This window comes from Penicillium cosmopolitanum, assembly GCF_028827165.1.
Source record: "Penicillium cosmopolitanum strain IBT 29677 chromosome Unknown utg000012l:1.0-3308103.0:1.0-3310761.0, whole genome shotgun sequence".
NCBI classification, from domain to species: domain Eukaryota; kingdom Fungi; phylum Ascomycota; class Eurotiomycetes; order Eurotiales; family Aspergillaceae; genus Penicillium; species Penicillium cosmopolitanum.
In genome coordinates, this window is record NW_026622682.1 from 1,512,662 (window position 1) to 1,535,538 (window position 22,877).

General features: G+C 44.9%; 9 protein-coding genes across 9 annotated transcripts; 5 read left to right on the forward strand and 4 right to left on the reverse strand.

Moving 5' to 3' along the window:
- Nucleotides 1-551: 551 nt before the first annotated feature.
- Nucleotides 552-1,235, forward strand: N7509_013305 (DUF3716 domain-containing protein; the record flags this gene model as incomplete). Its single annotated transcript, XM_056637942.1, has 1 exon — nucleotides 552-1,235. One exon carries the CDS (start codon nucleotides 552-554, stop codon nucleotides 1,233-1,235), a length of 684 nt encoding a protein of 227 aa, XP_056481449.1.
- A 4,208-nt stretch (nucleotides 1,236-5,443) lies between these two features.
- N7509_013306 (aminotransferase class IV) lies at nucleotides 5,444-6,412 on the reverse strand (the record flags this gene model as incomplete). The annotated part of the gene is made up of 1 exon (XM_056637943.1): nucleotides 5,444-6,412. One exon carries the CDS (start codon nucleotides 6,410-6,412, stop codon nucleotides 5,444-5,446), a length of 969 nt encoding a protein of 322 aa, XP_056481450.1.
- Nucleotides 6,413-6,960: 548 nt separating this feature from the next.
- On the forward strand, nucleotides 6,961-8,302 carry N7509_013307 (FAD-dependent oxidoreductase; the record flags this gene model as incomplete). Its single annotated transcript, XM_056637944.1, has 5 exons — nucleotides 6,961-6,989; nucleotides 7,065-7,202; nucleotides 7,262-7,365; nucleotides 7,424-7,527; nucleotides 7,592-8,302. The coding sequence occupies 5 exons, from the start codon at nucleotides 6,961-6,963 to the stop codon at nucleotides 8,300-8,302; spliced, it is 1,086 nt and encodes a 361-aa protein (XP_056481451.1).
- Nucleotides 8,303-9,222: 920 nt separating this feature from the next.
- Nucleotides 9,223-10,122, reverse strand: N7509_013308 (phytanoyl-CoA dioxygenase family protein; the record flags this gene model as incomplete). The annotated part of the gene is made up of 1 exon (XM_056637945.1): nucleotides 9,223-10,122. One exon carries the CDS (start codon nucleotides 10,120-10,122, stop codon nucleotides 9,223-9,225), a length of 900 nt encoding a protein of 299 aa, XP_056481452.1.
- Nucleotides 10,123-10,878: 756 nt separating this feature from the next.
- N7509_013309 (Zn(II)2Cys6 transcription factor) lies at nucleotides 10,879-12,578 on the forward strand (the record flags this gene model as incomplete). Its single annotated transcript, XM_056637946.1, has 2 exons — nucleotides 10,879-11,583; nucleotides 11,733-12,578. The coding sequence occupies 2 exons, from the start codon at nucleotides 10,879-10,881 to the stop codon at nucleotides 12,576-12,578; spliced, it is 1,551 nt and encodes a 516-aa protein (XP_056481453.1).
- Nucleotides 12,579-14,105: 1,527 nt separating this feature from the next.
- Nucleotides 14,106-14,411, reverse strand: N7509_013310 (uncharacterized protein; the record flags this gene model as incomplete). Its single annotated transcript, XM_056637947.1, has 1 exon — nucleotides 14,106-14,411. One exon carries the CDS (start codon nucleotides 14,409-14,411, stop codon nucleotides 14,106-14,108), a length of 306 nt encoding a protein of 101 aa, XP_056481454.1.
- Nucleotides 14,412-16,005: 1,594 nt separating this feature from the next.
- On the reverse strand, nucleotides 16,006-17,343 carry N7509_013311 (uncharacterized protein; the record flags this gene model as incomplete). Its single annotated transcript, XM_056637948.1, has 2 exons — nucleotides 16,006-16,423; nucleotides 16,484-17,343. 2 exons carry the CDS (start codon nucleotides 17,341-17,343, stop codon nucleotides 16,006-16,008), a joined length of 1,278 nt encoding a protein of 425 aa, XP_056481455.1.
- Nucleotides 17,344-18,023: 680 nt separating this feature from the next.
- On the forward strand, nucleotides 18,024-19,678 carry N7509_013312 (cytochrome P450; the record flags this gene model as incomplete). Its single annotated transcript, XM_056637949.1, has 2 exons — nucleotides 18,024-18,445; nucleotides 18,499-19,678. The coding sequence occupies 2 exons, from the start codon at nucleotides 18,024-18,026 to the stop codon at nucleotides 19,676-19,678; spliced, it is 1,602 nt and encodes a 533-aa protein (XP_056481456.1).
- Nucleotides 19,679-21,244: 1,566 nt separating this feature from the next.
- Nucleotides 21,245-22,699, forward strand: N7509_013313 (Zn(II)2Cys6 transcription factor; the record flags this gene model as incomplete). The annotated part of the gene is made up of 1 exon (XM_056637950.1): nucleotides 21,245-22,699. The coding sequence occupies one exon, from the start codon at nucleotides 21,245-21,247 to the stop codon at nucleotides 22,697-22,699; it is 1,455 nt and encodes a 484-aa protein (XP_056481457.1).
- Between the last annotated feature and the right edge of the window lie 178 nt (nucleotides 22,700-22,877).

A 22,877-nucleotide genomic window follows, 5' to 3' on the forward strand; every position in this document is an offset into this window, starting at 1 on the left:
AAAAGAATAAAGGCATCAATTATACTAGAGTGGTGTATAGGACCGCTTCAATAGTTCAACAGGCAGTCGCTCCAGGCAGGCACCTTCTCTCACTCCCACAATTTCCTTCTTCACCAACCTTTACGTCAACCTCCCCCGCAATCTCCTCCTGTTTGTTACACTACCTTTGTTCCTTTGCTCGCCACCGATGAAATGCTCAATTCCCCATCTATTCGCATTGAGAGGCATGGCTGCCTCTCCCCAGTGGCTAGAAGCTGGAGAAGGACAGTGCCGTGGACACCCATCTGCACGAAACCAGACCAAGTGAGTACTTCTTGACCCCAAGTTTCGCATATACTTACAGAATAATAAAAAGTAATCTTCGCAAAGCCATCAATGAGGCATTTGGTCCCGTAATTCCTCTCCGCATTACTACCCCTGCTCTTGCCAACGATACCTCTGAGGATGCGATTCCTCTCCGCATTACCTCCCCCCCCGTTGTTGGCCGACACGATATTATCGACGAAGCTCCATGCCCCTTGGCAGAACATATCATGAGCTTGCCCTACAAGATGGCCATACAAGGGACTGATAATGCGTCGGAGGCTCTTCGTGTCCTTCGCGGAAAACCCATGCAGAGAGAGCCTGCAAGGCGCTCTAATAAAAAATGGGCGGGGAATTTGATTCACCAACATATCGATGCGAGTATATCCAATGTTGAGTCTGCCGTACTACAAATTGTGGGACCGCCCCCGGTCAAGCCTTGCAGGTGCTGCAGGAATCGCCATGGTCCATGGGCTAGGTGTATCGTTTCCCCAGAGGGCTGTGGGAATATCATATCAGCGTGTGCAAATTGCCATTGGTATGACAAGGATAAGAATTGTAACTTCTACAAAGCACCGGCACCGGCACCGGCACCTATGAATCAGCCTGGCAAGTCCTGGGAAAAAGGTCACCGGCACGCAAGCTCTCCCTTTCAGGGGCGGCTTCAGCATCAGGAACGCCTCACTACTATTGGTATGGCTGCCCCTCGTATCATGGAGCACCTTCACGCAGCCATGGCAGACCAGCGTCAGGAGGAAGCAGAAACTCGAATCACGGTCAAAATCATGGAAACTATCATCAATGATCCAGCTCTAGATGCGGATGAGCGATACATTGATTTATTCCGCCTTTTCCTCTCAAAATGGGACATACTCGGCTTAGCAGTGTACTGGGAGATATTTGTGATGAGGTGGCTAGATTGTTGGCTATGACGGACAGCTAAAGCGAGACTATGGAAAGTGTATTTTGAAGGGGTTGTAAAAATCTGTATTTTTTCTGTCACAAATCTCATTTCGAATGTCTCTGCATCACGTTTCATGCTTTAGAGATATCCCCCCGCTTTCGCACATTTTCTTCTCAAAGGATTTCTCTGAAACTTTCGATTAACCTGAAGTATTTCCTCTCATTTCCGCAAAGAGTTCTTCTTTACAAAGCAAAGCAACGCTTGTCACAAAACCTCAAACTCGGAAGACCTCTTGAGAAGGTATTTGTGATTTTGTTGAATTCATGACAAAACATATTCCGGCATAGCATTTGACTAGATTTTGTCACTCTCATCTATTTAAGGTGGTTCAGCCCTATACCAACCTCTCTAAAGACTAAGGTCTTTCTACCTATGGAGATATACAAGCAGTTTCTATGGAAGAAGAAATATTCTATCTCGGTCTGGGTTTATACTGGCGCGGGCCTCGGCCGGCCGCTGGCCATCAGTATCAGACCATCGGAATTTAGACGATCAAGTTGGTTGTTTAATTGCTGTCGTAATTTCTGGATACCTTGCATCTACTGGTCAAATTCGTCATGTCTTAGTAGCCGACGAAAACTAACGACATGGACAGCAAATAATCCGTATTCAGTATACCGTCAGTTTCCAAGGTTTATTGCGCAATTTGGTTAACTTACTGATATCAAAAAATACTCTTAATCTCTGATAAAACAACAAAAATTGCGGTCAGTCAATGCGGCAAATTCAAAAGAGCGAAGCCGATTCGAGCAATAACGGTCATCCGAGGAATTTCAGCCACTACCCAACTGGCTTTGGGCTTGTTGGAGAGTCAGGAATGGCTCCATTGAAGTCTGCAGAGTTGTGCATGTAGGAATCATCCCTGAGTGATCTTTGATAGGAACTTGCGTGATTGTGAGTGAGGTAAGGCCGCAAGGATAGAAGACAAGCAACAATCAGCCCAGCGTAGGAGTCGAGCGCGCATAAAAGTTGAACATTTGTGATGGGCACCTCGGGGTATGCTGATGTAATAACTAGAAGGCGAGCTAGACAGGTGCCGATGCTCAATATCGCAACTCCAAAAGTAGTGTACAAACCCAGTCTCTTCTTCCAGTCAACTCGGAGGTGACGTAGAAAAAAGAAGGGCAAAATAAATATTAACAAGTCCGTTGCAAAATGTAGGGCCCAGGTGATAACCCAGGAAATGAGGGAGCTCTGTACTCCACAAGAAGCCAGGCGAAATCTAATCTCTGTCAGAGTGGTCATTCCCTTATCATTGTAAATAGCATGATAATGATACGTACCCACTCACCCGGCTCCTAAGACAAATCAGAGCTATGCATGATAGAGATGCGATATATGACAAGGCAGTACAAATGGTGAGTATCCAGAGCGACAAGGAAACTGAGCGCAAAATGGATGGGAAAATATTGAAAAAGAAAGAGATAATAGCGGCTTTATTGAGATATTGCGTCGACAAGAGTGGAAACCATGCGACGAAAATTATCTGATAGATGATTTAGCAGCTAACCTTAGATGGTGACAGTGCGCGCTCACCTTTTCCGTCAACGGCAGGCTTTGTGTATTATGAACAAAATTAGACCAGGTAGAACTTGAATTTAACCAGCCAAGTTTTACCAGTTCGATGTCAAGTGCGGCTCCCCATATGCTGCTGAGCCAGGCAAGGCAAATGAAGTAATCACTGACGATCGGCTTTTTCCCTGCAGATGTAGTCGAAGGTAAAAACGAGCGAGAATCAGCCCGATGCAGAGGCAAATTAAACTCCATTCGACATACTAGACAGACAATATCAGTATCAAGCTTCTCCTGATCATACTCTGTTCTATTGAAACCTACAATGACCGTTGCTCCAGAAATAGATAGCATCGCACTTGACTGCGGCGGCCAAGAGCTCTAGACGCATAATATAAATGCTGGAATGGGGCGTCGTGCAAACACTGTATCAAGCAATGGATGCCGATCCTGTCATTGAGGGCAATAACTGAGGATGAGTAGCACAGTCAGGAAGGTAAATGAAGTCTTGACATGAACTGGGGGATGAGATGCTTTCCAGTCTCTCTAACGCATTAAATATCTCCTTCTTATTGAAAGGGTTTATTTTACGATCTAGGGACTGGTGGCGACAAGAACATTGTCAGGTGGTATGGTGACAAAAACCTTATTCAAATAATGTACCAATTGAAGGGTTCGCAACACGATTCGATTCATCCATCGATCTCAAACTTTTTTTTGACTTTCGGGACCCGAGGACACCGAATTCCCGCCAATGGCAATTTTTTACCCTTTCCTATTTTGGTCTTCACTGAGAACAGTGGCTCATTATCTTGTAGCTGCGACCGAGCCTAGATGGAACTTTGCTCTACTAGTATCCATGGATGTCAGGCCAATGCCGTATCGATTCACACTGGCATCCCTACTAATATTTGCCGATCATTTTTATCTTAGGGCGTTGCTGCAATATCAGGGTGATTTTGCAAGCTAAATTAGCTATCCATGAAAATTTTCTGTTTTTCTTTCTTGTCGCAGCACTCTAATTAATTTCTGAACTGGATCGGTTTGGACAGGTCAAATTTCACAGACAGAAACACCCGTTTACGTACAGCAGTTGTTCTGGTTGAAGTATAACATCAGAAAACCGAGACGCAAGCTTCGACGCGGTTGGAATGGAGTGCGAATATTTCCATGTCTTTGGCAGTGGGGGTCTATCAGACAGGGATCGAAGGAGAACAACAAAAGCATGTAGTAATTGTCAAAAATCCCATCGACGCTGCGGTAAGTAAAATAGGTTCAGTGCCTTTTAACTTGTCTTTATACATTTTAGAGACTAACGGTCAACCTGGTTTTTCAGACAACCCACTGCCATGCCTGCGTTGTATTGAGCAGGGGAACTCACATACGTGCGTTGAAGGCGCCCGAAAACAGCCTGCCTCTATTCATTACTCTGTTGAAGTGCCCATATTGATCTCAACCGGTTGTCAATTGGATCAGAGGACGGTTGGCGAAAGAAATACTCAAAATTCTGCTACAACTGTTGAAGGCCCGGCATACAATTCATTCAACTTGCAATCCAAACCCGCTACTGAGATACGAAGCTCCCATCCGAAAAGACTGGAAAGATCACTGCTTTCAGGCTCGGAATATACCTATGACCGGAAAGAAAATCCCGCAACACAACCACTCACGTTTGTGTCGGAGAATGTTTCCACTTGGTGTGCTACTGAATGTTCGACTCTAAATACTGAGGCACACGAATTTCGTTCTCCGGGCTTTTGCGATCACATATCTTCTGAGGTCCGTGGTCATGAAATTAAATGTCCGGACCAGACATTTTCGGCGGGGCGAATGCTTCCTGAAATAGAGCCTGTTGGAAATTTCAAGCCTTTTATTGTGCGGGCTGAGGGCTCGCATTTATTTCCAGAGGAAACATCGTATCCTGGATTCGCTATCTCTAGCGGTTGGGCTAGTACTTTTTGGTATCCTGAATCTCTAGATGGCCTATTGTCACGACACACAAATTTGCATTATTGAATATCTTCAGAGACTACGAGGACTTGACAGCTGGGCACTGAGGATCGGAATCAGATAGATGAGTAAAAATACAAAATTCAAGACCATGGTATAAACTATAGCCTCTACAGTAATATATAAACTGCTTCCAGCTTCCTTTTTGCACTACCAACTTACACGAGCGGGTTATATCTCAAGTTTGATCTCTTTTAGCTAACAATATAGTAGCATTTGACTAATAATCATCAATAACTGACGAAGAGAAGAATACAGATGTAAAATAAAACAGATACTGCATTACCATGGCAGTCATATCTGTGGTTTGTCACATTCTAGGTTCCTTAGGTCAGTCATTTGATCTTGACCTATAAATTTCATGGTCGGGGAGGTATTCAAGCCTCAGAATGCCTGCGATCTCTAACCCATGTCTCTGCTCTCGCTAAGGCCACCGGCATGTCCTCGAAATTCCTTTCCTTGCCTAGACAAGAGCCGGAACTCATTTCATTGGACTAGCTCGAATCATCCATCGTCTGTTCTACAATTCTTTCAAGTGCTTGAGAGTTGTTCCATGATGTGAATCGAACTATTTCGCACGTCAGGAGGAATTTGATCACAGAGTATGTTGAATATTTTTTAACAAAAGTATGATTTAAACATTGTTTCACTCTTCTAGATATGCGTATAATTGATCGAAAAGCTGTAGGTAGGGTTGTAATGCATGTCCCAGTACTCATCCCAGATAAGCTTAGTTATAGGCCCAATTTGACCCCCATTGATCGCGTTGCCATCAATGGATGTAAGGGGCATAATACCTCCGGCAGTGGTGCAAATGAATATTTCGTCCGATTCAAAAGCCATCTCAACGGGGACAACTTGCACATGAACAGCCTTTCCATTCCTTTGCGCAATTTCTAAGACGGTTCTGCGAGTAACACCTTCTAGAACGCCCCGATCTGGGGTGTATAAGGCATCACCTTTGACAATGACGACATTGTAACCAGGACCTTCAGTCAAATTCGCGTCCCCATCCGTGAGCAAAGGATAGGTAGCTCCTCGATCACCAGCTTCCTGTAGGCCACGTATCAGGTCTCCCCACTGTAGGTTCTTGACTGTGGGATCCATTGATCCCGGAGGGACACGGCGGACTGTTCGTGCAATAACAGCCTTCCCACCAACACGCTGCATAGCAGGCGGCATAGCCCAAACGTAAGGCTGCACAAACATGTAAAGTTTGTTGACAATATCTTTTGGGTCGGCCTGGCGAACGAATTTGAGACCCCGAGTAACGATTATTTCCACATAAGCGTCGCGAATTCCAGATTTAGCCACCATCTCCACTAATTTCTGTTTTATTTCTGATTTAGGCTGAGGGAGCTGAAGCCGGAGCTTTCGACAGCTTGCTTCCAATCGATCGAGGTGGTCGTGAAGGCGGAAAAACCGCCCATCCCATACAGCTGGAACGTCATATGTCAGGTCACTATGAAGGAAACCCTGGTCGAGTAGTGGAATTTGTGCCTGCGATAGCGGAACCAGGTCACCTCCAACCCAGGCAATTCCCTGGGCAAATGGGTTGCTGCTCGTTTCAAGCGCAGATTGTCGGGCTTCGTATTTTGCGATCACCGTATCCATTGACGCCATTTTGTGTTATTCTTGGTTAAGAATTTCAAGGAAATTGACTGTTGAATTGAGCTCAAAAAATGAGAAAAATGGTACTGTCGCAGTGTATTGAATTCGAATTGAATTCTTTGACACTGAGATTCCAATTAAGTTGTCGGTAGGAATGATCCTTTTGTATCTCTCAAGCGACCGTGGCGGTGCTACGCCAATTAGGCCCCATTTACTATTCCCTAGGAAACAGCATGAAGAAAACCAGCATCGGGTAGATAAGCGGCGTTTATTTTCAAGAGCGACTAGATAAGACGCTTAGGGGCCGCCCCTGTCCTTCCAAGGGTTATCACAACTCCCGGTGGCGGCTTCGGAACCCTAAATTGCCGAGGTATCCCTCCTCAGCTGGACCATCTAACTGATAAGTAGAAGTGTCGGCCGGTGGACATTATATTTCTGTGCCTAGAGATACTATGAAATCTAGCACTTAGTAGTACACTGTATTACTTTCCCATCTCCTACGACAATCAATTCACAGATTCTACTCGACTATTGTTTCAGATCTCGCTAGATTGTCGAGTATGACCAAGAAAAGGATCGTGGTGATCGGGTATGTTAGCAAAAAAGCGGCGGGCGATTTTATTTTTGAAAGAAAAAGAGAAAAAGGATCTAATTTGCTCTTTAGCGCAGGAGTCGCAGGGCTCACTACGGCACTCCTCCTATCCGAACGCAGCGGATACCGCATCACGGTAGCTGCGAAGCATATGCCTGGGGATTATGACGCCGAATACGCTTCCCCATGGGCTGGGGCTAATTATATGCCGTGAGTTGAGCAATCAGGTATGAGTGCATGTTGGCCATTGTCTCACAGAAAATTGCCAGGGTTTCGATACGTGGAAGCATGGCGGCCGAGTGGGATAAAAAGACTTGGGCATGGCTGCTAGATCTTGCGATGAACCGTCCAGAATCAGGCGTACATCTACAGGGTTAGTGCACATTAATTCAAGTTTTCTATGGGCAATCGAAGGCTGATAAAATAGCAAGAATGTGAGATCTATAGCAGAGCCAAAGATAATGGGTCCGCCACGGCGGATTGGTTTTCTGAGTTACTGGCACCAAACCCCTGGTTCAAAGATATTGTCCCAAACGTGAGCAGAATCTTCCTAAAGGAGCGATGATGTGTTTTCAAGCAGCTAATGAATTGCCTTAAAGTTCCGGGACATCACACAGGACACCCTAATTGCTGGGGTGGAGTCTGCTAAAAGTTTCACTTCGGTCTGCATTAATACAGCTATATATCTTCCCTGGCTTGTTTCTCAGTGCCTGAAGAATAGCGTAACTTTTCGTCGCGCAAATTTCAAACATATTTTGGAAGCTTCGAAAGGTATTCAGTTAGGGGGACCCTTTGACTTGGTAGTTAATTGTACTGGTCTCATGGCGTCTCAGCTGGGTGGCGTGGAAGATAAGTCGCTTGTGCCTGCTCGTGGCCAGATTGTGGTTGTCAGTAATAATGCGAGCAAGATGATCAGTATATCAGGAACCGACGATGGAGATGATGAGGCTTGTTACGTCATGACAAGGGCCGCGGGGGGTGGTACCGTTCTCGGTGGATCCTACCAGAAGGGTAACTGGGATCCTCAAGTTGACCCTAACCTTGCTGTCCGAATAATGAAGAGAGCGGTCGAATTGTGTCCAGATCTGACTGGTGGGAAAGGCATTGAACATCTCGATGTTATCAGGCACGGCGTGGGGTTGAGGCCAGTACGCGAGGGGGGGACCAGGGTAGAAAAGGAGCGTATTGGTGATACATTGGTAGTTCACAATTATGGCGCCGGTGGGGCTGGATATCAGTCGTCATTCGGGTGTGCACAAACAGCTGTCGACCTGATCGAGGAAGCATTGGGCACGGGCGCGAAACTATAGTGTTGGAATGAAATATGTGAAGATGGCAGGTAGAAATCACAACCAGACACATACGGTGTTAGCAGGGCCATGTATGAATCTGTTAAACACGGCATAATAGAAATTGCATTGAAAATACACAATCGCTTTCTCTCGCACTATTTATGAAGCTGCCGAAATCAAGAAACATGTGCCACGCTCGTAGTAAGTATTTCCCAACCATCCTAATATAGGTCAGGTCGATTTAAGGGTTCATCATGCTGGTTCTATGCCCTCGTGTGTCCACTTATGGCAATCTGGTCGGTATAGCGTATTATCATACGGTAATTTTCGATCCTAAGCGAAGGAACTGTCATCAAGTCCCTTCATAATGTAGATAGGGCTGTTATTTTGCTACATATTCTGAAATTGATAGCGACTGCCGATGATATAGTATTCTCCGCAGCCAGATGACAAGATGGAATGATATCTTGCCAAAAGTAATTTCAGGTTTTTGGGCCACTTTGGAAAATGAAATTACGGGAAAGTAAATCAAATCTCTGGCAGCGTGTCTTAGGCTCATGTTTATAGTATGTTCGAATGTACTATTCTGTTAAAGCTCATTTAAAGTACTTGTAAAAGGCAGCTTATCCCATCCTTTACTCGATCAAAAGTACCAAAATACCAGGTGTTTGACGAGATAGGAAGCAGGATCAAGACTTTTACGGAGAGAAAGAAGAAGAAAAATCATTGACCAGAATTCAAACATCACGGTGTGTATTAGGAATGATGAAAACCCAATTTACTAAACATATAGTCTTCAAAGGATCATTTATGTTCGAATACATAAGTTATTGAGTGAAACTGAGACTCTGAGATTCTGACCGCATAAGCAGATAAATCTTCCATATTTTATATCATTTGTCCGCTCAGTGGTGTCACTCAAGGTCTGCTTGAATGGTCTAGCTGATTCCTTTCCTTAAGTGATCAAGGGCATGGTCGTCTCCCGAGAGACCAATAACGTCGCCAAGCTCACAATAGTCGGATTGCCAAAGACCGGGGGATGATTTCGGGAATTGTGAACGGAAGCCCAAAATACGTTGTGCTCTTGGAGATAATTCTTTGATGGTCTCCAGGCTGATGATGAAAGGATTTGCTTCTTCCGGTGTCAAATAGCTACACTGTAGTGTAAAGGCTAAGCCACGACGAAGCTCTTCCCTAGTTTTGTTCTCTCCGCCACCATGAACAGTCTTGCCGCTCATAAGAACAGCGTCACCGGCTTTCATAGTTGCAGGGATAGTTTGGCCGTGCGATCCCAGATCAGAATAGTTATCCCATAGATTGGAACCTGGAATAACTCTGGTCGCACCGTTTTCTTCCGTGAAATCCGTCAGAGCAATAAGGAAATTGATAGTCGCCTCTGGAGCCTTCGGGCCTAAGAGATTGAATACCGGATATTGGCCTTGGTCTCGATGAAGTACCTGAGCTTTGTTTCCAGGTCCAATTTGGATCACCTGAGCGGCACCCATCCAATATGTCCCGGAATCTTGGTGAAAGATTCTCTCAGCCACCGCGTGAACCAATTCGTTTTCAAGTACTTGGTGACGGAAGACCTTGCTATGGGTTGTAACATTTGTAAGGCGCTTTGTATTACTGCCGTGAAAATCTTGCACTGCGCCGACATTGTGTTTTGAACCCGCAGTTATGGCCTCCAATGGTTTGTCGAGTTCGAGGTTCAACTCCTTCACCTGCTCCTTAGACAAAAGACCTTCGATAATGAGTGCACCGGCATGATGTAGCTTTTGGACGACTTCTTGCGGATCATCGGTTGGCAATACACGAGGAACACTGGCTGGAGTCATAAAGGGCGATATTTGGTGATTCCGTTGAGTCGAACGAAATATTCACTTTGAAAATATGTTTGAATTCGATGATTGAACGACTTTTCGTGGCTTGTATTTGCCATTTATGTACAATGAAAACAATATCTTTAGCTTACATTCCACAAGCGAACAGCAGGCAACATTCCAGAATCCCGGATCGAGCAGCCAAGATGTTGGCTCTCTGCCTAGCTCGTTTGGACAGAATGGGTGGCATTTTCTATCCGACCGGCTATCATACGTTATCTAAGCGCTAACCACTCATAATTGATAATGGAAGGAACAAACATCCAATGGTACGGGTATTCTCCATCGCCTCTAAGACCCATGTATTTGTAACACCGGTTGGTGGCAACAAGCGGGACCCCATGTTTCCCACATACCAATGAACAATTAAACCAACAATAGTCTGGAAATCACAAAGTTTATGGTCAAGAGGTGTCCTGTCACTCACAGCCTGCACTCCAGTCTCCACTGTCGAACTTTATTTGCCTCAACGTAGTCATTCTCTGAATCTCCGGTTCTCCGCGGGTCCCGGCCGATCTACTGCGCAAGCTCCCTCCATTCTGGAGCGGGGTTCACCTGACTATATCAGCGCTAAACATTCAAAGTTTCCTTTATACGCGACTTCTCCGCTCGCCTTATCTAGTCGTCTGGAGATTCTCCCTATCTTCGCCTCGCAGGACTCCCCCTCCCCACCCACCTCCTTTCTGAAATCAACAATCGGCTATCCTAGTCATGTCGCATGAAGCTCGGCAAAACGCTGTCAACTATCCACGGCAAAGGGTACGACTTCCCTACCCACGTTCGAAATCCGGCTGCCTGGTTTGTCGGCGTCTGCACAAGAAATGTGATGAGCGTCGACCTATATGCACTCGCTGTTTGCTGAAGGGAAAGGCTTGTCAATGGCCACGTACTGGTCAGCGTGATCGTGATCCCGATCCCGATCCCAATGAAGATGATGTACCGTCTCTTCATGACACTACTCCTCCAGCTCAGGGTATTGCTGATAACTCTAATCCCTGCGGGAATGACTCATCATCTCCGGTTTCAATATTCGGTGGAAATTCCAGGTCTGGAGACAGAGGCCTTCGTCTTATCGAACCACCGAGTTGCTCTATGGGCAATGCGTCTTCCATGTTTCTTGCATACTTTGTTGCAGAGACCAGCAGATACTTGACTACCGTTAGCCCAGAGAAGAACCCATTCTTAACTCATCTGCTACCGCTGGCTTTCTCGGATGAGCTAATACTCCACTCACTGCTGGCTCTTGGAGGGACCCATTTAGAACGTAGACAAAGCTCCCCAGAAATCAGCACACGGGTTTGCCGACATTATGGGCACGTGATATACATGCTTCAAGAGGCCATTTCTCAAGAATCGATTGAGCCGCTAGAATTGGTTCGAATTCTTCTAGCTCAGCTAATCCTTTACTTAATCGGGGTATGTTCTTCCTATCCTGTATGACCAGTATTCCCCGGAATTCCTTGGTAGCCGTGGAGTTACACGTGGATACAGGATTCTCCTGAATGGGAGTTAATATATGTTCATATTTTGATGCGTGTTTTTGGTTCTGACTTTCTATTTCCTAGATTTTCGGTCCTGCTAAAGATGAAGGAGCAATGATGCATATTCGAGCAGGAAGAAAAATTGTCCGTCGGCTGCTAAGTGCTTCCTCAAAAACAAGTAGTGCGCGAGTACTATATGGCTTCACCTTCGAATTATACACCTACCTGGCCCTTGTAGCCAGTCCTACGCCTTATAACAATGGGACAGACTCCGAGCTAGATACTCGCAGCTCTATCCTGCTTCCCTGGAACACCCTGAAGAGCTACGGGAATTTTGGTGCCATTGTTTCCCCCATATACCAGTCTCTAGAGATCATCCCGCGGGTGATTTCCCTTTGCACGCGACGCCAAGCGGATATCATGTTTCAAGAGTGCTCGTCAGAGCATTGGGCGGAATTTGTTCAATTAATGAGTGCCATTGAGAGCATTGGATCTGCCGATGATTTAACAGAACCCGGAGCCAACCTTGAACAGCAAAAAAGTATCTGCGTTTCAACTATTTATCGTCACGCTCTGGCAATTTTTGCATACGACGCTATGTGGTGTGGTAATATTGTGGAAGATGAGGGCCGACTTTCAGTCGTTCGTGGGCATGCCCTGAGTGCGTTGATGCTTATGCCAACTGTGATGGACACGCAATTCAGGAACGTTCTCCTTTGGCCAACTATCGTGATCGGGTCATGTCTTCTCAATGAGACAGAGTGGGACCTGATTAGAAAAGGATTATCCATCAGCGAGCCGCTCTTCGTGGTAATGAAGATGAAGACAATGCTTGAGAATCTATGGGCTGAAAATGACCCTATATATTTCGGACCTTATGGCCTACACAAACATATGCTATCGCATCAGAGTGTGATTTATCTTGCATAATGTATAATTGCAATTTATTTACGTTTGGTCATGTTTTACGTTTTATCACATGCACGACGTAGTAAGAAATTGACATATAGGAAAGGAGTGAAGCCTTTGCTCGTGATTGAAAAATGGTCAAATGATATAATGTGTACAACAACTTGGAATGTATGCCAATGCACGCTATAAATTTAGTCTTATTTGTAGTAACGGGATGTACATGATCACTTCCTGTAGCTCCCAATTACCAGCATCATTGGACGCGAGTTTAAGACGATGGGCCGTGCCTTAGACCGCGAGGCGGCTCATAAAATGACCTCACCACCAGCCAATTTGCGAGAGAAATTATGATAACAATCCCGAGCACGACCGGTGCCCAGTTCATGGTCTCCAAGTCAACAGGTACATACTGGGGGAAACAAACAAACAAAGCACCTATCATCATCCAGCAGACCGCCAAAATATTTATAACCGGGCCCGCTCGTCCAAGGTTAAAATATCGGGTTGAAGGGATACTTTGACGATTAGCTAAAAGAAGACAAATCGGCATAGCATATGATATCGTAAAGCAAACCGCCGACGCTCCAAATAGACCATTCAGGGCAGTGGAAGGTGCAAAACAAAGAACAGTGAAGATGGCACATGCTATGCATGATGCAAAAACAGCGTTGAAAGGCGTGTGGAAACGATGATTAACTTCAGATAGCAGATTTCGCATCGGCAAGCCACCGGCTCTGGCAAAAGACCAGATTACCCTGCTGCAACCTGTGATAATGCTGACCAGGCCATTAAGGGTCATAATGCAGTATATGAGACATATGACAACCACGAATGCTGTCGATGGCAAAGCGTCCCAGCAAATTTGAATTATTGGCATGCCTGCCAATGGTTGAAGAAGATTCTCCGGATGAGTGGTGCAGAATATTAGGCAAATCACCATCAACAAACCACCCAATGTGGAAAGAATAGAATTGGCAATCATCACAATTGGTACTTGACGCTCGGGGTGAGGGAGCTCTTCTGCCATGTGGGCTGCTGTATCAAAAAGGCAGACGGTCATCATGCCAGGAAGAAGGCCAAGAAAGAAAACCAGCCCATCAGAGGACCACCCAGTTTCGTTGACAACGTCAAGAAATGCTGTCTTTGCAGATGCTTTTGGCTGTACGACAGCGAGCAAGCTGATGCAGATAAATAGTGCAGCCACGTTCAAAAAAACTACCATAAATATCGTTAGGCCTGGAAGGCATTTAATGAGCAGCGTGTTGAATAACATTGCCACTATTATGCTGGCAAGTGCTAGAAGAAATATCTCCCATGGGGTAGGCTTGTACGCGTCCGAGACCAACTGCCCAAGGCTAGCAAAAAAGTCTGCCACAAATACGGCGTTGCCAGATGCAGCGAAGGTCCATCCAAATGTGGTCATTGAACCATTGAAATAACTCAAAATGGGCGCATGTTGGCGGGGGCTTAGGGTGGCGGTCCAAAATATTTGCCCTACAGACAGGCATAAAGAAGATTAGTGAATCAGGCAAATAAGAATCTGAACTAGGCCTTACCAGAAGTATGCGGATAGGCACTCGCGAGTTCTGCCAAGCTTATAGCCACGAGTGTTTGGCCAATTGCTGCAACTAGGAATCCCCAGAAATAGAAAGCACTGCCTCCGACCCCGGTTATGAGTGTGGTATAGCTGGCAATTGCAAGTGGTGGTGCAATAACCGAAAATTGGATACCGATGGTGCTCCAAATATTAAACCGATTGCGATCAAGCTGTGTCGTCTCAAATATCTGACCCTCTTCCCTTGTCTCCATTGGCTGGAGAACTGGGTCAAGCGAGTACTTTGTGGCTGACATCCTAGGGTTACTCAATTATCTTCGTCGGATTTTTTTCGATTACAATGCTTCATTCAAGCTGCCGAAGTTCAGAATAATTCCATATGTGTCCAGTAAAGAAAATAGGAGCGTGTTATAGCGGTGATGGCATGGGATGCACTCTGTTGAGAATTGTACTCCGAACATGAATGATATCTCATGGCGAAATTGAGATCAAACATATATACCTCTTCCCAAACTCATCTCGGTTTAAGATAAGCTGGTTTTAATTTCGATGTACTGTGCCCCTCTTCTGAATATACAAGCAAATGGCTTATCTACGCGCCAGTGTACTCGATAATTCTAGCATTGGTTGGGCGATGTCGAGCGCCACCGGTAATCCCAAACTTTGTTCTCATTAGCCCTAGGTCATTTGCGGGCACCAATAGCAGCGTCGGGGAATGACTTCAGAGCGTAAATATAAAATATAAAGTTTCGTATTAGTATCCACCAGATGCTGGCCCAGGTTCCGTTCAGAGACCTCTCAATCCATCTTCGGGGGACTGAGGGGATGGATGTCCTTAGATTATAGACATGCAGACTTATTATTCTGACCCCTCAGAAAGGGCCGCCTCAGAAAGAATGTGTCTAAATTAGGAGTTCCTGTCTGTACAAGGGGCGCATCGTATTCTAACAGCTCAGTCATGAAGATTAGCATCTCGCAAAGTGTAGTTTTCGAACGCATTACTAAGTGTAGAAAATGAAGAGGAGAGAGCCAACAAAGAAAGAGCACCTCAATACACCTCAGCTGCAATGCCCAAGACATGGAACATGTAAGTAACATATTAACTGATTGCTTAAACATATTACCAAAGCATAACAAAAAGCCGGCAAGTTCTTGGTGGATAGATTATTACTTGGTTCTTTTGCCTTTTGGCCCTAGTCAGTAATTTATTTGCATACAGGCACTAGTACACCCTGAGAGATTCCAAGAGAGCTCCATTATCCGCGGTTACCAACTATATTCAGAACTTCCTTGTGGATATGTCAGCGCTCCGAGGACTCAGGCGTTAGAAAATATGAATGGTAGATTTTTTTTGCGCAAATTCATGAACAAACAGGGGCTCAGAAATCTCTTAACAGCCGACTGTGCAGAAACAGAATGCGCTCGCCCCTTTATTCCAAATATTATATAGCCCTCTATCCAAACAGGAGCATTTGTGAAAAATAGAGGTTTATGTATATCGACAGGTCCCCCATCGCCTGGTTTGATCGGTGAAAGGGTGCAGTTTCCCTATATTGGCGGAATCCCTCAAGCTAAATTTCGTAAGACCCGAAATGTAGATCTCTTTATATGAAAGATTTCCGGATGAAAAGTTAAAACACATACTTTGAAATGTCAGTAGATAGTTACAACTGTCATAATGAATCGGATGCTTACTGGGATGAACAGGTAGGGAACTTCATTCTCATAACGCTTCCAAGCATCGCCATATTTCCTTCGGCATCTTTTGATATCTCTCATCGTGCGGTGGGTGATCATAATCATGAAAAAAATGAAATAAAACCAGGGAAATGGACTCCTAATAGTTGACTGTTAATTGTGACAGTCCACGGCCTTGCAAAGTGGAAAAACTTACTTGAACCCGGTGATCAGACCCCAGGACATGGAAAAAAACATGTCAGGGACATAATTCGGCTTCCTGACTATTGCGAACCAGCCATCAACCATGATATTATCACCCGTATCAGTTTCGATTATTTTTGGATTCTCAATAGCCTGCCAGGGTACTTGGGGGAATGTCTTCCGCTTCAAGTTGGCAAACCGACCCTTTTCTGCATGACGAAACGCGTTCTTTTGACCATTTGCACTATCCCACACCCAGTAGAAGAAGATATAGACTGTAGCAAATATAGAAAGGAGATAAGGATTCCAATGGTATTCGGAAGGCTCATGGTTTGCCAGGTAAAGAGCGCAATGGCAATAGGTGAAAGGCACACCAGCCATATTCCAGAAAGTGAGTAGAAATCCTAGTTTTTCAAAGTACATATCCCTATCTTAGAGTAAGCTAACCTTGAACACAAAATTTTTCAAGGGATTCAGGTAATCCTACCAGCTCGTGATAATCATTTGCTCTCCTTTACCACAAGCATTGGCATATAAGAAATGCACACCAATCAAGAATAGTACCTCATTCGAGACGAAGCCGTATTTTTCATATTGAAGAGCGGCGACCGAGCAAGTGATAAGGAACAATATAAACCATGGAATTCTGACCTCGTAAAACATCTTGAAGTCCAGGATACCGATTCGAGGATTTAGCTCGGCACCTATGAAAAAATCATAGATAACTGAACCAGATAATCTGTGAGTCCGTCCACGTAATATAGCTTGGATGTAGACTATAACGCTATTCAGGAAGCCGGAAAAGATAGCGACACTCATAATAGATCCAAATTCGTCAACCAGAGTGTATAAGGGGAATATATGCGTAATATGCAAGACTGCAGCAATGGCTAGCGTCGCATAAAAACTGCAGTACGCGGAGCAGTAGTAGGGAAGACATTTACCCCCTTCGTGCTTCAATGGACGGCCAAAACTGGAGACTCCAGGCAAGTAGCAATACATAAAGGCTTCCATAATGAAGAATGTCCAGTAGATTGCCCATGCCTTCCCAGTTGGATACGCTCCCTCATAAACCAATTTGCATAGGAAAATGACAAAGTCAGCCCAGGTTTGGTTGGCAGTGGGAAGAGGAAGCATGCCATCATAGTAGGTTGCACCAATCCACATATACCACATCAAGAGAGGGAAACCTATCATCAACAGAGCAGCACCAAATGAACCCCCGAACTCGAATTCATCGGACGCGCCGTCTGCGAATTTGAGGGTGGCATATGCTTTTGATTCAATCGCTTTGGCCTCTTGACCAGGCATTTTAGCGGCAATGGAAGCTTTCCTCATCAGTGCCATGGCTGGTGATTGGCTTGGGGTCGAAAGAGAAGATTGGTTCAAAAGCTGTCTAACGATTTTTTGTCGTGCGTACAGCTTTTTAAAAGGGGCATGTGGCCATGGATGAATTGAGCTTGAATGCTGAATTACCACGCGCTAATGAGACAGGTCTTACCGTCCAGTCTCGGTTCCTATTAGCCCCATCCCAGAAAATACCAGTACCCTGCTCAGCTCCTAGTTTGACCGATCCAGAAGCTTACAGCCAATGAAGGACTGAACTGAGCATTAAGTTCAACCAAAAAATCATTAGGGATCCAAATAGCCCCACTACGCTTGCGTCTAGATCTGCCGGACGGCGGGAATTCTTTTGCCTTGAGATAAGACTAAGCGGTTAGATAAACGATGATAAGCGGCAACTTGAAGAGGCCCGTGTCACAGGTCCCACGGGTGAGTTGCGACTGACGCGTCGCCGGTCCTGGTGCTGATGACAAGTATTTGGCAATTCTTGCGAATGATGGATCGAAAACGAGGGGTGTCATTACCCTTCCATAACATTTAAACTCGAGAGACTAAGTTAGCCGTACACTCTGTCGGGATCTAAGTTCCTTCCAGCACTCGTTATAAATATCGTGTACAAAATCACCAAGAAAAAACCACAGCCATCATCAAATTTCACCATAGTAAATGAAATATTTGCAACAATGGCCATACTTCAACAGCTGAACTTATTGACCGCTCTCCCAGCAATTGTGGTCATTTATTTTTTCTATCAGGCTCTGTTGTCTATATTGCATAGCCAACGAGCACGGCGAATGGGCTGTAAGCCCGCTTTCATCCGACCGTATAAGCTTCCGTTCGGTATTGATATCTTGAAGCGTTATATTGATACAACGCGGGATCAGATCCTCCAAAATGATGAGTTGGTACTCTATCAGGAGCTAGGTTTACGCCCAACATGGAATGAGAATATCTTGGGTAATTGGCATCACGTCACAGCGGACCCGAAGAATGTCCAAGCCTTGCTTGCAACACAGTTCAAGGATTTTGAGCTTGGCCCTTTGCGGCATAACTTGTTCGGACCTGTTATTGGAAAAGGTATTTTTACCACTGACGGGAAAGAGTGGTACGTTGCAAATTCATACAGCCGATATTAGTAGGCATTAACATTGAAAATAGGCAACATTCTCGCGCCCTCCTTCGTCCACAATTTACTCGCGGACAAATTGCCGACTTGGAACTTGAGGAACGTCATGTCCAACATCTTCTGGATAGGCTCCCCGTTCAGTCCGATTCTTGGACAGACACTATTGATGTATCACCCTTGTTTTTCAACCTTACTCTCGACTCCGCCACCGAATTTCTCTTTGGACACAGTGTCAATTCTCAGATCCTTTCGTCAAAGTCAAATGAAGGTCTTGATCCTGGGACAGTCAACCCGGATTCTAAGCCTAATGGTTTGTCCTTTGGCAAATCCTTTGATCGAGCAAATGAGGTAGTTGTGTTACGAAGTTATTTGATGGATCTCTACTTTCTCTACTGTCCTGCCGAATTTCGAGAAGACTGTGCGAAAATTCAGGAATTTGCCCGGTATTATGTCAACCTCGCACTCGCAGGGGAACTTCAACCAGGGACGAAAGAAAACGTTCCAGGGAGTCCTACTGAAACTGGTTACGTATTTCTCCAGGAACTCGTCAAGGAGACAAAAGACCCCGAAATGCTTCGGAGCCAGCTTTTAAACATCCTGTTGGCAGGGAGAGACACAACCGCAGGTCTTCTAGGATGGACTTTCTATCTTCTATCTCGTCATCCTGAGGTTTACCAAAAGTTGCGTGCCGTCGTGATTGAAACATTTGGAGAGTTCTCCAATAACACTACCATCACTTTCGAGTCCCTCAAATCCTGTTCCTATCTTCAGCATGTTCTATCTGAAGTTTTGCGACTACACCCAGTCGTACCGGAGAATAGTCGCCGCGCGGTTCGAAACACTACACTCCCTCGAGGAGGTGGTGAAGATGGAACATCACCAATTTATATCCGAGCCGGAGAGGATGTAACATACAATGTGCACATCATGCACCGCCGTCAGGACATCTGGGGCGATGACGCCAATGAATTTCGGCCGGAAAGGTGGAACGGGCGCAGACCGGGATGGGAATTTATACCATTTAATGGCGGACCAAGAATTTGCCTGGGACAGCAGTTTGCTCTGACAGAGGCTGGTTATGTCGTTGTGCGGCTGCTTCAGCGTTTTGACAGAGTGGAAAATATGGACAAGTCGACTGTTGTAAAACATAAATACACGTCGACCACTGCTCCTGTTCAGGCTCTCTTGCGATTTCACAGTGCGTCTCAATAGATAGTTCTTAGCCTCGCGAGGATTCAATTCAATTGTCTTTTTTTTAGAAACCCATGGAGCTATATTGCGGGCTTTCAATAGATGATTGTGATTACTGAAACTACCTAAATCATAATATTTCCTCACCATGAGTCGCTCCAGTTACACACTTGGAAGTCGAGTCTGTGTACATTGAACGGCAAGTAGATTGCCTAACGCGCCCAATGTATCCATGCAAATGTTTTTACTTGATGAAATCCTTTTGAAGGATAATGAAGTGGTCAATACCCTGAAATTCACCATAGTAGTTTCTACTTTCATTTTGATAACGCAACAGGCTCGTGGACTACAGTTTAGTTTCAAGCATGTTACTTTTCAATATCCTTCAACGAAGATTGCTCGCAACCGTTATCGAAAGTGTATTCTACTTCTTAATATCGATCTAACCCACGAAAGGACCCATTTTATCATGCCAGCAGAAATTGTGTCTCGCGTAGTTCTTCAACAGCCTCGGTAAGTCCCTTTCTTTTCGGAGCCCGAGGACACCGAGTCTCTGGCTGCTACGAATTGCACAGAGCCTATGGCTCAACTATTGGTTAGATAAGAAAATCTGTTGAAGCGACAGAGTGATGTCCATTACCATTCTGTACGAAGTTCAAAAGTCCAGAGTTAGTTTGATCATCAAGCACATATTCAAAATATTCCATATGAGCAACGGAATGTCTCATCTCTTGAATACTTGTTTTCTAACTACATGCTAGTCCGGCGGGACTCTCTAAAGTATTCAGAGACTATTGAATGAGCTAAGCTGCGCTGACTAAATCATTGAAGCATGGTCAGTGTTTCCGTTCTAGGATAAAAAAAGCGCTATAGGGACTGCTTTGGTATAGCTTCACATTATTTTAACTGGCAGATTTGTGCATCAACAAATGAATTGATGTCGCTTTCAATCCTTGCTGTTTTCCTCCTTCCTAATGACCAATTACGGTGCCAACTTGGTCATATTATTGTCGGATTGCTTCAAACTTCCCATGGTTGATACAAGCGCTATCAAAGACCTTTACTGATTTTGACATGACCTGGAAGCCTTCTGTGGTAGGTAAAGATCTCGACTGTATAGTCGGATTACCAAGACCGGTAACTTTGGCTGGCGAGGTGGACAGGGTAGACAGCCGAGCAACGAATAACTTATTTGATTTAGTAAATTGTCCTCTAACCAGTGCAAACTCAAAATCAATTGGTACAAATGAGATGACAGTTGTCCTACTACATAACTTGAATATCTCATTCTAATCCATGCATTTGTCGGAAAGTCCTTCCCGGGGTTAACTGACTGGAAGAAGAAAGTCTATTCTGTTAGCGACTAGATAACGACTTGGTAACGCGGCCATTCCGCGGATACGATAAGACTTTTTTTTTTTAAAAAAAAAAAGAATAAATAGAAAAAAAAAGAAAAGAAAAGAAAAGCAGACTAGCTCCGGTACAGTAGGCTGTGCTTTTTAAATTCTGCTCCAATATCTATCTACTATCGGGTACCAGAAAGTGAAAACGGTCATCTACTTGCGAACAACCATTGTCGGCGCCGAAATGAATTCAAACGACGCTGAAGTTCTCCGAAACAAATTGAATAGACATGCCTCCAATGCAAAATCTAATAAGCGTCGGATAACGCGAGCTGGGGTTGCTTGCATCAATTGCCGGCGGAAAAAGATTCGTTGCAACGTACAAATATCGGAAGGCACATGCACAAACTGCAGCTTGGATGATATTACTTGCCAGACTCACCTCTATGGTTCTTTGATCGTGAAACCTGATAGCCAGGAAACAAGTGATTTATTATCATGTCCCCATCTCAACAGCTCACATGACATAACATGCAACGTGGGGGAAAAGGAGGAGTCTTCACTACATGGTGTGTCGATACCGTCGCCTCGCGACGTCGAAAATGGAGTCCAATTCCTTAATGCTCAATTTGATTCTTCCAAGCCTAATGGTCTGAGAAAATACCTAGTAGGATGCTTCCTGCAGTTCATCTATCCCACGTTTCCTGTCATAACCTTCTTTCAAATGGCCGGTATCGCGGGTGCGAACGAAGGAAACGTTCCATCTTGTGGTCAATTCGTTTTAAATGCTTTTCTAGCGACATCAATCAGATTTGGTGACAGGAAAGTCCTTGGTACTTACGGAATACATTCAAAGGAGCGAGCGTTTGATTTTTTCTACTCGAATGCAAAGGTTAGGGCTGATTCCCATACTTCAGCATCACAACTAATCAATGCACAGTCTCTTTTCCCTCCACAGATGAACGAAAGATCTTATGCGGCAATACAAGGACTACTTTTAATGGGTTATTGCGAGACGAATTCTTCACAAGACACCTTTTTCTGGTTAGGCATGGCACATGCTGTTGCCGTTTCACTCAGGTTAGACAACGAACCAGCCAACATCCCCCAGCCAGAGAGAGGCCTTCGAAAAAGGCTATGGTGGTGCCTCTTTAGCCAACTTACGCTGTTGGAATTCACGACAGGGAGCGCCCCATATATTCAGACGCAACATGCTACAGTCTGTGTCTTGAATTATGAAGATTTTGAAAGCACAATTCCCTGTGTGCTGTCAGAAGATGTGAGAAAATTTGCCAACCTTCATAATGGTCGTGGGCCTCTCGGTATCGGAAATCAGTTTTTAAATTTGTTGGACTTTTTTCAAGCACAGCAAGGGTTTTCAAGCGCCAAGTTTAGCAAAGATTTGGATATTAGGTGGGGAATCAAGGCACCTCCCCACAGGACTCACGGCGCGTGCAATCATAAGCAATCCGACAAAGACAGTCATTTAGCGGAGAGCCTCGAGGCAGAAACACAGAGTTGCACATTTTTACCGCCAGAAGATGATCCCGAAAATGCGGATCTGCTTTACGGCATGGAACAAAAGCTGTTTGACTCAATCTTTGCATCAGGGGAAAATATCTCAAAGAACGAAAGATTGGATTTATATCAGACTCAAGATTATTTTGGCGATAGCGGGCCAGCGAATGAGGTACTCTAGGTGAAATCCTTAGATGTTTTTACAGCCTGCAATATACGACGTACCTATATTATTCCAAGCTTGTCCTTCTCAAAAACAGGAGCTAGTTCAATAGTAATCTTTAGAAAATCGGAAAGTTGTCGCGCGACTGTGTGGGTAGCCAATGTAACATTAGCTAGTCTGTAATTTGCTTCAAGTT